The sequence below is a fragment of the Rhinoderma darwinii genome, chromosome 4, assembly GCF_050947455.1.
Source record: "Rhinoderma darwinii isolate aRhiDar2 chromosome 4, aRhiDar2.hap1, whole genome shotgun sequence".
Lineage (NCBI taxonomy): Eukaryota > Metazoa > Chordata > Amphibia > Anura > Rhinodermatidae > Rhinoderma > Rhinoderma darwinii.
Window position 1 is genome coordinate 42065193 of NC_134690.1, and position 13251 is coordinate 42078443.

General features: G+C 46.8%; 1 protein-coding gene across 1 annotated transcript in view; it reads left to right on the forward strand.

The window, feature by feature from the left end:
- Positions 1 to 2745: 2745 nt before the first annotated feature.
- Positions 2746 to 13251, forward strand: part of LAPTM4A (lysosomal protein transmembrane 4 alpha) — a 41897-nt gene continuing 31391 nt past the window's right edge. The window contains exon 1 of the mRNA XM_075861062.1: positions 2746 to 2952. Coding sequence (XP_075717177.1) covers positions 2761 to 2952 — 192 coding nt within the window. The 5' untranslated portion in view covers positions 2746 to 2760. The remainder of the gene's footprint in view (positions 2953 to 13251) is intronic.

Genomic DNA, 13251 nt, shown 5'->3' on the forward strand with positions numbered 1-13251 from the left:
ACAGTGTAGGAGGTTTGACGATTCAACCTCCTCCTTCTCCTGGCACTAGCCAGAATAAGGGAGGGGGCATTGTGTGAGGACACTAGAGCAAGGGTGTCTACCCCAAATTTGCAGCATAAAGCAATGAAGTTGCTTTACCATGCTGCAATTTTGGGAACTGCTCCCTCTAGTGACCAGCACATGGAAATGTTATAAATTAGAATCTAATTTATAATATTTCCTGACTTGTGAAAAAATGTAAAAAATTAAAACAATGTGTAATCACTCAAATAATAACTGTTTAACTAACAAAAATAAAATAAAAATTCTAGCGACACATTCCCTTTAATAACACACCAGGGAAAAAATGACACAAAATTAAAAATGCCATTAAAAACGCATGATGTGTTCTAAAAACGCTGCCGTTTTTTCATCCAGTTTAAAACGCCATACAACAACCCTGTGTGATGGAGGCCTTAGGGTGGGCAACAACCATTACAATCGCTTAGACATTGCCTCTGATGTAGGCAAATTATGATGGGTCATATTTAGTCAGTACTGTATTATGGGGTAAGGCCAACTATGTGTTGAATGGTGCCCTGTGAAGTACCTCTGTCTGCACCCACCTCCACACCATGGTGCCCTGTGAAGTACCTCTGTCTGCACCCACCTCCACACCTTGGTGCCCTGTGAAGTACCTCTGTCTGCACCCACCTCCACACCTTGGTGCCCTGTGAAGTACCTCTGTCTGCAACCACCTCCACACCATGGTGTACTGTCATACATCCCTACCATACAGTGTCTGATTATAAGCTTCATGTAGTTTGGCACCTATATATCACTTCCATACATTGCCCAGTACTGTACAGTGGCGCCACCACTATACACTGCAAAAATAATATATTGTACAGTGCCTAAGTAGAAGTGCCGCACAATGCCAAAGTAAATACCGCCATACAGTATCAACATGGAGAATAACTCCATATGTAAAGGGGTATTCCCAGTATGGAAAATGATCACCTATTCACAGGTTAGGTGATAATTGTCTGACCGCTGGAACCTCCACTGACCGTGAGAAAGGGGTCCCCAACCTCCCGTTCATCCTCACTGCTCGATCGCAGTGAGGAGGACATTGACTAGAGCGGCGGTCAAGCATGCCCGCTGCTGCTCCATTTAAAGTCTATGGCAATGACAGAAACAGTCGCACCACTTAAAGAGGCTCTGTCACCAGATTTTGCAACCCCTATCTGCTATTGCAGCAGATCGGCGCTGCAATGTAGATAAGAGTAACGTTTTTATTTTTAAAAAACGAGCATTTTTGGCCAAGTTATGACCATTTTCGTATTTATGCAAATGAGGCTTGCAAAAGTACAACTGGGCGTGTATTAGGTGCGTACATCGGGGCGTGTTTACTACTTTTACTAGCTGGGCGTTGTGTATAGAAGTGTCATCCACTTCTCTTCACAACGCCCAGCTTCTGGCAGTGCAGCACTGTGACGTCACTCACAGGTCCTGCATCGTGTCGGCACCAGAGGCTACACTTGATTCTGCAGCAGCATCAGCATTTGCAGGTAAGTAGCTACATCGACTTACCTGCAAACGCCGATGCTGCTGCAGAATCATCTGTAGCCTCTGGTGCCGACACGATGCAGGACCTGTGAGTGACGTCACAGTGCTGCACTGCCAGAAGCTGGGCGTTGTGAAGAGAAGTGGATGATACTTCTATACACAACGCCCAGCTAGTAATAGTAGTAAACACACCCCGATGTACGCACCTAATACACGCCCAGTTGTACTTTTACTTTTCAACACGCCCAGTTGTACTTTTGCAAGCCTCATTTGCATAAATACGAAAATGGTCATAACTTGGCCAAAAATGCTCGTTTTTTAAAAATAAAAACGTTACTGTAATCTACATTGCAGCGCCGATCTGCTGCAATAGCAGATAGGGGTTGCAAAATCTGGTGACAGAGCCTCTTTAAGCTCCCCCTCACTGCGGGGAAGGGGGTGCAGTAAGGAGGGACAGGGGGTTTAGGGCCCCCATTCTTGTGATCAGTGGGGGTCCCAGCGGTAGGCCCCCCCCCAGCAATCTATTATAACCTATTCTCTGAGAAGGTGGTAACGGTCGATTCTGGAAATACCACTTTAATAAGAGTGCAATATAATGTCTAAATAATACTGATATACAATTACTATTAAGATTTATGGTGGTCTCAGCTGCCAAGCCACTGTGACGCCCCGGCCGATGAGCCCTGTTACCGCACAGGTCGCGCACCTCTAAGGCCGGTCCTGTACTGGGGCATCTGCACTGACACACTGTTATGGGGGCATCAGATTGTTTCAGGGGATCTGCAGGAATTTAGGGGCCATAGGATTGGAAAGTGAATGTCCTGTGGTGGCACCACTTACATGCGTTATATATGTCCTACTATGGTATGTGATGTTCTTTTTTTAATTCATAACTATTTCCCATTGGCTTGAGAGTAAACTATTGTGTATTTGTACTGAAGTATCAGTCAGTCTTTCTCCTGCCGCCATTATATTATATAAAGTTCAGTACACAAAAAAAGTTTGAAAAAACATCGTCATCAGCTGTTAGCAGACTCACAGAGCAGCGACATCTTGCGGCCAACAAGCGCCTTAAAACAACACCGGAAACAAGCTCTGATTGGACACTATATTATTTTTCCCATTTCCAAGATGGCCGCCCGTATATGAGAAGCGTTACTTGCCGTTTTTAAAAATGGCGGTTGGAGAGTTCAGGCTCCGCCCCTCAGGACCATGACTAAGGACGTTACGTATGGTGCGTTTGACGCTCCGTGCAGAGCTCGAGAAGAAGCTGTATCGGAGGACGGTGGAAGAGTTATAGGCAACATGAATCTGAAGCGGAGCCGGGACCGGCTGTACAGCACTAGGTGCTGCGGCTGCTGCCATGTCCGGACCGGAACCATCATCCTGGGCACCAAATACATGGTGAGGGCAGAGCTGACCGGTAACTCGAGGCTGACAGCATTCAACCGATGTGGAGGTGACATGTGTGACAGTGAAGGTAGAGAAAGCACGGGGGACAGGGGCAGAAGGTGAAGCTCAGCGGGGAACATGAAGGGACGAGAGGGACGCACAATCGAGGATGTGCGGGTTGCAAGAGACGGATTCAGAATACTGGAGGGGGGACACTGGAGGGGGGTGTCAGATACCGAATATTGGAGAGGGGGGGTGGTGTCAGATACCGAATATTGGAGAGGGGGGGTGGTGTCAGATACCGAATATTGGAGGAGGGGGGGTGGTGTCAGATACTGAATATTGGAGGAGGGGGGGTGGCGTCAGATACCGAATATTGGAGGAGGGGGGGTGGCGTCAGATACCGAATATTGGAGGAGGGGGGGGTGGCGTCAGATACCGAATATTGGAGGAGGGGGGGTGGCGTCAGATACCGAATATTGGAGGAGGGGGGGTGGCGTCAGATACCGAATATTGGAGGAGGGGGGGTGGCGTCAGATACCGAATATTGGAGGAGGGGGGGTGGCGTCAGATACCGAATATTGGAGGAGGGGGGGTGGCGTCAGATACCGAATATTGGAGGAGGGGGGGTGGCGTCAGATACCGAATATTGGCGGAGGGGGGGTGGTGTCAGATACCGAATATTGGCGGAGGAGGGGGGGTGGTGTCAGATACCGAATATTGGCGGAGGGGGGGGGTGGTGTCAGATACCGAATATTTGCGGAGGGGGGGTGGTGGTGTCAGATACCGAATATTGGCGGAGGGGGGGGTGGTGTCAGATACCGAACATTGGAGAGGGGGGGGGTGAGGGATACAGAATGTTGGAGGAGGGGGGCTGATACAGATTGTTAGAGAGGGTGATGGAGTGTACTGGGGGGGGGGGGATGTTGCATGGTCTATACAGTGTTGTCAGCGCTGGGCTCTGTTCCCACTGGTCGCAGCTTCTGTTTCTGCAGAATCCATGACTAATCTGATAGATCCATTACGATGAGTTAGTAGTAGACTATGGTAACCCCTCCGTGTAGCCTGCGGCTCTGCTTCTCTTGCACTACTTCCTCTTTCTCCCTGGTTTCTATTTGTACCGTCTGGTTCCAGCTTAGTTTATCTTCATGATCAGGTCTTACAGGGAGGACGTCCTCTCTCTCTCGCTACATCTTAGAGAAGCTTCACTTAGCACTAAACATTTCCGTAATATAATATCAGAAAAGCTCAAAATCGACGGAGTGGAAAATGTTAAAGGAGCACTCTGAGCAAAAGTGATGGGGGTGGTGCATGACCCAGGAATTCAAAGAATGCCCTGCCCCCGCCAGCCGGACAGACACTAAGCACGGTGTTCCTTTATTATCTGATTTCCATGTGTAGGAAAGTGATGAAGAATGAGATTAAGGCCTCATACACACGACCGTAGCCATGTGCACAGCCGTGATTTTCGGGTCGGCCGGCTCTGGACTGTCAGCCGCAAGCCGCCAGCAAATCGCAGGCCGTTGCACATGGCCGCGTCCATTATTTTCAATGAGCCCGGACCGCAGAACACGGCCGTAATAAGACATGTCCGATCTTTCTGCGGTGCGGGCTCCCGGGCCATGCACGGACCGTAAAAACTATGGTCGTGTGCATGGCCCCATAGAAATGAATGGGGCCGCAATTCTCCCGTGGATTTTCGGGGGAATTGCGGCCGCAAAAACACGTTCGTGTGAATGGGGCCTAAGGCTTAGGGGAGCTGCCTTATCATTCACAACCCCTTTCGTATTACCGAGTTGGCGTTAAACGGATGCCATGCAGTGGCATGCCTCACCCGTAGCCTACCATGTTAAAAAAAAAAAAGTATACCAAGTGGTATATTTTGCGGAATGGGATAGCGCAGTCTATTACACTATTCCATCCTTCAAAAAAAAATATACTGACCTGACGGAGGCCAAAAGGAAACTCTTTTGGCCCCGTCGGCTGATGAGGCCCTATGAACGTGTTATGTCAGGAGCTCTCCCACATAATACATGGACCCCTGGAGTCCTCCAGACTGCCCTCTTGTTTATCATAATGGGGGGGGGGGGGTCCTCGAGCGTAAGACTTCCCTTTATGACGTCCATATGCTGTAATAGGGGATATGGACAGCTTGTCTTCCTACAGGGCTTATGTTTAGGTGAAATCTTGACCACATATGTTGGTGGCAGGCTTCAGGTGTTTTTGGCTATTTGGTTGAGGACTTGCCATCATAGTGGTGATTATTGATGGTCTTTGATCAGTTTATACACAGTGGAAGCATGTGGGGCGGGGGGATGTGGCGTGGCAGGCTTCAGGTATTTTTGGCTATTTGGTTGAGGACTTGCCATCATAGTGATGATTTATAGATGGTCTTTGATCAGTTTATACACAGTGGAAGCATGTGGGGGGGGGGGAGGGGGGATTTCTATCTGCCTGTAGTTTTGCAGGACAGAATAGTATGCAGACTTTTTTTTTATTTTTGTAAATAGTCCTTTGGTGACTTTCCAATTGACTCCGTTTTTTCAATTCCTCATTATTTTCAAGATCTCCGCATCCCATCTGTGAATAGGAGCATTACATCCAGTTGCTGAAAAGACATACAGATCCTAATGCTTTGCATATAATTGACTACTACGCCACTGTGCAGTCTACATGTTACTTCCAGAAGTAGTGTATGAATACGATCTGTAGTGAGTGATGTAGTTGATCTTTATACATCATGCACTTCAGCATTGGTGGCTCCGCTCTGAGTTTGCGTGGTTTACTGCTTCATGGCTGAACTGTTACTCCTAGACACTTTCACTTTACAATAATAATGCTTACAGGTGACTGGGGCAGATCTAGAAAATAATAGCACTTACAGTTGACCGGGCAGATCTAACAGATAATAGCACAGGTGATCGGGCAGATCAAGCCGATAATAACACTTACAGGTGACTGGGGCAGATCTAGCAGATAATAGCACAGGTGATCGGGCAGATCAAGCCGATAATAACACTTACAGGTGACTGGGGCAGATCTAGCAGATAATAACACTTACAGGTGACTGGGGCAGATCTAGCAGATAATAACACTTACAGGTGACTGGGGCAGATCTAGCAGATAACACTTACAGGTGACTGGGGCAGATCTAGCAGATAACACTTACAGGTGACTGGGGCAGATCTAGCAGATAACACTTACAGGTGACTGGGGCAGATCTAGCAGATAACACTTACAGGTGACTGGGGCAGATCTAGCAGATAACACTTACAGGTGACTGGGGCAGATCTAGCAGATAACACTTACAGGTGACTGGGGCAGATCTAGCAGATAACACTTACAGATGATGTGGGCAGATCAGAAATGTGAGGAACTTGACTTGTGACAGGTGGCATCCTATGACAGTGACGTGTAGGGTCGATGAGTACTTCAGTGCGACCCGTGCTACTACCAGCGTTCATCTATGGAGATTGCATGGCTGTGTGCCTGATTTCATTCACCTGTTTGCAATAACTCAATGAGGTGAGGTGTCCACATGTTTTTGGCTTAATATGTTTCCTGAGCTCTGACATGAAGTTTTCCGGGTCGTTCATAGTATCGTGTACTTTCCTTTATGATGTAGCTTTGATGATCTGCCATATGTTTAGTAATATATTTTGGGTGGATAATGTGTCTTCATTTTGCATAGGACTGTTCTATTATATGGACTGTTCTTATTTCACATTGGATGGCAGCAGATTGTCAGATTTCCTGTAAGGAAGCTTTTTTTCGTTCTTGTGCTTTTGGCTCTGTACCAGTTCAGTGTGGAGCGGATCCATAATGCAGTGCTATTGTTATACTGCAGGGGTTTCCGTTCCTCTGTGCGACGCTATATATTATTGCACTGAGGTTTTGCATGTATGGACCCTGTACGGTGGACACACGGAGTCTTGCGGACCTGTAGGCGTTTCATGATGCACTATATATACCTCTGTATTCCGGCATGTTATACTGCATGTCATGGCACATATGGGCATATAGTAGGCATGGCTACCAAGCATGTTGAAATGGCTCTTGGAGTGATATAATAGACTCCTAAGGTCTCCAATAATCTGTACCTATAGAAACTTTTTAGTCCTTGCTTTATGTTGGTACCATGTCCCTATAGTCCCGAAGGCTTGCTTTTTGTCATCTTTTCTGTTGTGGTGTAACGACCGTCCATGCATTGTCACACAGGTAGAGTGTTATTGCTCCTGTTTACTGACGTACTCCCTGCTGTTGTAAATCCTCCAGTGACCAGCTTGGGTATAGATCTGTTTTATCCTGTTCACTTCCCATGACCTTTCAGTAGTGTCGTCATGTCCTATGCGTGGATAAATGATTGGACGTGCCTCCTTTTTCTAGAAAGCCTTTAGTGGCAGCTCTCTGTCCTTACAATCTGTGGCACGACAGTGGGAGTGTTATATAGTGCAGCACCTTGACTGAGTGGTGAAGGAACAGGCAGCATTATCCTGTATCAGAGGCACGGTTGTTTCTATCTCTACCCTCTACCCGTGCCACTGTTATAAAGCGTCGTTGCTGTACAAATGAGTGCAGTTTGTACATAAGGTGCGTTACAAATAGCAAAAACTCTTCTACAGTGAACTGCTTCCCTGTGTATGACGTATACGCCGAACGTATCCACAGGTTGCCATTCACCTGGCGTATGCACAGTGTCCTTTTGGCAAACACCAGGCCGGTCTTCCGCACTATAACTAATTTTTGCTTAGAATAATGCTGAAAACGATACTATTATATACAGTAAATATACCTTCTCGTGAGATGCTTGTACTAGTGATATGGCCCTGATTGATCTAACATTTATCTTGTATTCTGTGGGAAAACCTCCCTTTAACAAACAGTGTACCTGTGTCACCTGGATGTGAGAAGTACAGGTTTTTCAGCTTTTTGATGTAAAGTTTAATTTTTCAGTTCACGGTCAGCAAGCAGATATTTTAAAATGGTAATGAATTCTTAAACTAAGGCCTCATGCACGTGGCCATGGACACAGTCCGTAAAAAGCAAGACAGGACATGTCCTATCTTTTGTGGAGGCTTTCTGCGGTCCGGACACCTTTTTGCAAATATATGGGAAGGTGTCTGTGGTCAATAGAAATTAATTGGTCCGTAATTACGGCCAAAATTGCATGGGATCTAAAAGTATAAACCACACAAATGTTGCAATTTGCAGAATAAATAGTGAATTTTGTGCAGTTTCTACCGCTCATGGCAATTTTTTCTAAAAAGTAAGCAAGTTTAGTGGAAGGGGACGGGCATCCCTGGCCAACAAATCTGTAGTCTTCGACGGCTGAGTGCGTGGTAGATTTTGGTAAGTTGTTAAATTAGATCACTAGTAAGATGGACTATAATGGAGGGGCGGGCGCTGGATGGACTATAATGGAGGGGCGGGCGCTAGATAGACCATCCAGAGCCCGTCCCTCCATTATAGTCCATCTAGCGCCCGTCCCTCCATTATAGTTCATGATGGCGGGATGGGCGCTGGATGGACTATGATGGAGGGACGGGTCCTGGATGGACTATGATGGAGGGCTGGGCGCTGGATGGACTATGATGGAGGGACGGGCGCTGGATGGACTATGATGGAGGGACGGGCGCCGGATGGCCTATGATGGAGGGACGGGCGCCGGATGGCCTATGATGGAGGGACGGGCGCCGGATGGCCTATGATGGAGGGACGGGCGCCGGATGGCCTATGATGGAGGGACGGGCGCCGGATGGCCTATGATGGAGGGACGGGCGCCGGATGGCCTATGATGGAGGGACGGGCGCCGGATGGCCTATGATGGAGGGACGGGCGCCGGATGGCCTATGATGGAGGGACGGGCGCCGGATGGCCTATGATGGAGGGACGGGCGCCGGATGGCCTATGATGGAGGGACGGGCGCCGGATGGCCTATGATGGAGGGACGGGCGCCGGATGGCCTATGATGGAGGGACGGGCGCCGGATGGCCTATGATGGATGGTCTTTCGGCAGTTTGCAGATATAGGGGGCTCTATAGATGTTGCACTCATTTCCCCATCACCTGATAGAAGACCGGCCATTACTTGCTGTACCCTGGGGGTTTAGGAAAGGGGAAGTGAAGCGGCCGGTGTGACTCATTTGTGGCCTGATGATGCCATTTAGTCATTTTGTTTCTGTTCTGATCTCTTGTTGCTTCCTTCCTGCATGCAGTAGTCCAAAAAAAATATATGTTCCTCCCCGCACCACGCTTCTATGCGGTTGTAGTAATCGTTTAGTTTCTCCATGGTAGAGCTTCTGAGATTCAATAGTTTAATAGGGTATAATTTATATCTGGCAATTTTAGTAGTTGACGGAACTAACCTGGGGTCTCCTGTTTCATCAAGACAACCCAAGTGAAAGTGATCGTTGTGCGTCCGGCTTCTGAATCCATGGAGATATAGCGGTTGCAGTTGGCCTAATAAAGGAGATGTGCCAAAATGACATCCTTTATTCTTGCACCCTAATACTTAGGCCTAATGTACACGACCATGCAGTATTTATGGTCAGTAAATACTGCGCGGCCGGGCCGCGGTGTCACTCGCATTTTCGGACCGTGCTCAAAGTAATAAGTATAGGAGCACGGTCCATAAATGTGAAAAATAGGACGTTCTATTTTTTGTGGGTCATTTCTACGGCCTGGATACACACCCGTAAATATACGGGAAGGTGCCTGTGGCCGATAGAAAATTAATGGGTCGATATTTTATTTGCAATTACAGATCCATAATTGCGAATAAAGATTACGGTCATGCGCATGAGGCCTTAGAGTAAAATAACTGGAATACTTTATTCTCTTCAGGTTTTTGAGGCATTCAGTAGTTAAATATAAAGAGCGCCACTGTAACTCCATAACTGAGACCGGGTCCCGATATAGTAATGCCAACCGCCTTTAGGCCGCGGCTACGTGGTGACAATACACAACAGTGGGGCCGCCTTGGTTGATGATACTGCTCGTCCAACCTATGATGGTGTTGGATAATGGCCACGTTGTACTAAATCTATCTAGAGACATGAGATCCAATCTGACAATGTGACCCCCAACACTGTCAAAAAATTGTAAATTTCGCCCCTGCATTAGAGAATACATGGGGGGGGGGGGGTGTTACTGTACTTCTGAGCTCGTAGTCTTAAGACCTTGACTTCTCCCCGGAGCTGATGTTTACTTCACGTGACGACTTTTCTATGTTAAGACCTTGAGGAGAAATCCAGTCTGGGCAGTTTTTCATATAGAAACTGACAAGGAAACGATTGTGAATACCGGCTATCGTGTGCAAAGCCAGACTCATTAACCCCTCAACTTTTTATTTTATTTATTCCTCTGTCAACGTAGCCATATGAGGGCTTGGTTTTTGCGTGGCGAGTTGTAGTTTTTAATGGCACCATATAGTGTACTAAAACTGAATAAAGACTCATTGTGGAGTAGGATGGGAAATTAGCAGCCACTTCGCCATGGTTTGTTGTGATTTTGTTTTACGGCGTTCACCGTGTGGTTAGAACGACATAGTAACTGTATTCTGTAGGTTGATACGATTTCAGCGATTCCAAATTGATATTGTTTATTATTATTTTTTAAACCACTTTTCCAAGGAAACTATATAAAAGATGAAGGCCTCATGCACACGACCGTAGTGTTTTTCTGGTCCGCAAATTCCAGGACCGTGTTCCGTGAAATGTCCTCCGCAGTTCATCCGTATGTAATCCGCAAAATGCGGATGAAAAAAAAAAAAGCCTAGGTAAAACAGGATGACGACAGAACTCATTCCCGGTCGTCGCCTAGCAACACTTCTGCAAACTGCGGTTGACACACGGAGGTGTACCCGCATTTTCCACGGGCCCATTGACTTCTATGGGCATGTCCGCATCGAATTTGCGGGCCGTAATAAGACATGTCCTGAGTTTCTGCGGCACAGATTTGCGGACATGCGGAGACCCGTGAAAACACGGATAGTGTGTATGGGCCCATAGAAATGAATGGGTGCGCAATTCTCCCGGGGAATTGCGGACGCAAAAACACGTTCGTGTGCATGGGGCCGAAAAATAGTTTTCTGTGAGCCATAATTTTATTTTTCCATGCAAATTCTGTGTGAAATTAATGCCACTAGTCCTATAATCGGCTATCAACCCCCTGTTAATTATTGGCTGACCCTGTTTACAGAACAGAGGAGACAGCAGAGGGTTGGTGGGGTGTCACTTTACTGCCTGCCAATACAAGCCTATGGAGGGGAGAGGAGCAGGATGGAGCAGAGTGAGAAATACACAGGTTGCTGGTAATATTTCTGTTACCCCAGTGCTGGATTCTCAGCTGCATTTCTCAGTACTCCTGTATAATGTCCTTCATCCTGCTGCGGTATATATGTATGATAGAGCAGGATTTGCCTCTTCTATGTGTATTGAAGACATGATCGCAGTTAGATTTTGCCCACTAGCTCAGACAACAGAATTGGAGAGAGCACCTGCAGAGGGGAAAACTGCTAAATGATGCCCTATATAATGGCCAGAAATAGTTATTCCTCATGTATGCACATGTGATAGCTTATTGTGAAGTCACCTGAAAAAATTAGATAGGATTTAGGCCTCATGCACACGACCGTAAAAACTCCCGTTATTACGGGTCGTAATTACGACCCGTAATAACGGGCTCATAGACTTCTATTGGCCACGGGTACCTTCCCGTTTTCTTACGGGAAGGTGCCAGTGCCGTTGAAAAAGATAGAACATGTCCTATTTCAGGCCGTGATAACGGCACGGACAGTCCATAGAAGTCTATGGAGCTCTCGTAATGACGGGTGGCTACATGTGTGCACCCGTCATTACGGCAGCGTTGCTAAGCGACGTCAGTAAATAGTCACTGTCCAGGGAGCTGAAAGAGTTAACTGATCGGCAGTAACTCTTTCAGCACCCTGGACAGTGACTACCGATCAGAATAAAGAGCAACCTGTAAAAAATAAAAGACGTTCATACTTACCGAGAACTTCCTGCTTCCTCCAGTCCGGTCTCCCGGCCGTTGCCTTGGTGACACATCCCTCTCGACATCCGGCTCGATTTCCCTGGATGACGTTTCAGGCCATGTGACCACTGCAGCCAATCACAGGCTGCAGCGGTCACATGGACTGCCGCGTCATCCAGGGATGTCGGGCTGGATGTGAAGAGAGGGACGCGTCACCAAGACAACGGCCGGGTAAGTATGAATTTATTTAACTTTTATTACAGAAAGGGCTGTCCCTTCTCTCTATCCTGCACTGATAGAGAGAAGGGGCTGCCGATTAGTGCAGTGCTATTTTGCCACAAAAAAGGTGCCCGTAAATACGGGTGGTATACGGGTGACACCGGACCCATATTTACGGGCACAGGTCCTTAAATACTGGTGCAAAACGGGTCGAATACGTGTGACACCGGACCCGTATTTACGCCAGTATTTACGGGTGGGAAAAAATACGTACGGTCGTGTGCATGAGGCCTAAATCATAGATTCAACAAAGACTCGAGCAATAACACTGATAGAGCTCCACAGATTCACAGAGGAGATGGAAGTTTCTATCCATAGGACCACTATAAGACGCACACTACACAGAGGAGATGTAGTATCAGTATATAGGATCAGTATAAGCCGTACACTACACAGAGGAGATGTAGTATCTGTATATAGGATCACTATTAGACGTACACTACACAGAGGAGATGTAGTATCTATATATAGGATCAGTATAAGATGTACATTGCACAGAGGAGATGTAGTATCTGTATATAGGATCAGTATAAGACGTACACTACACAGAGGAGATGTAGTATCTGTATATAGGATCAGTATAAGATGTACACTACACAGAGGAGATGTAGTATCTGTATATAGGATCAGTATAAGACGCACACTACACAGAGGAGATGTAGTATCTGTATATAGGATCAGTATAAGCTGTACACTGCACAGAGGAGATGTAGTATCTGTATATAGGATCAGTATAAGACGCACACTACACAGAGGAGATGTAGTATCTGTATATAGGACCACTATAAGACGCACACTACACAGAGGAGATGTAGTATCTGTATATAGGATCACTATTAGACGTACACTACACAGAGGAGATGTAGTATCTGTATATAGGATCAGTATAAGATGTACACAGAGGAGATGTAGTATCTGTATATAGGATCAGTATAAGACGTACACTACACAGAGGAGATGTAGTATCTATATATAGGATCACTATTAGACGTACACTACACAGAGGAGATGTAGTATCTGTATATAGGATCAGTATAAGACG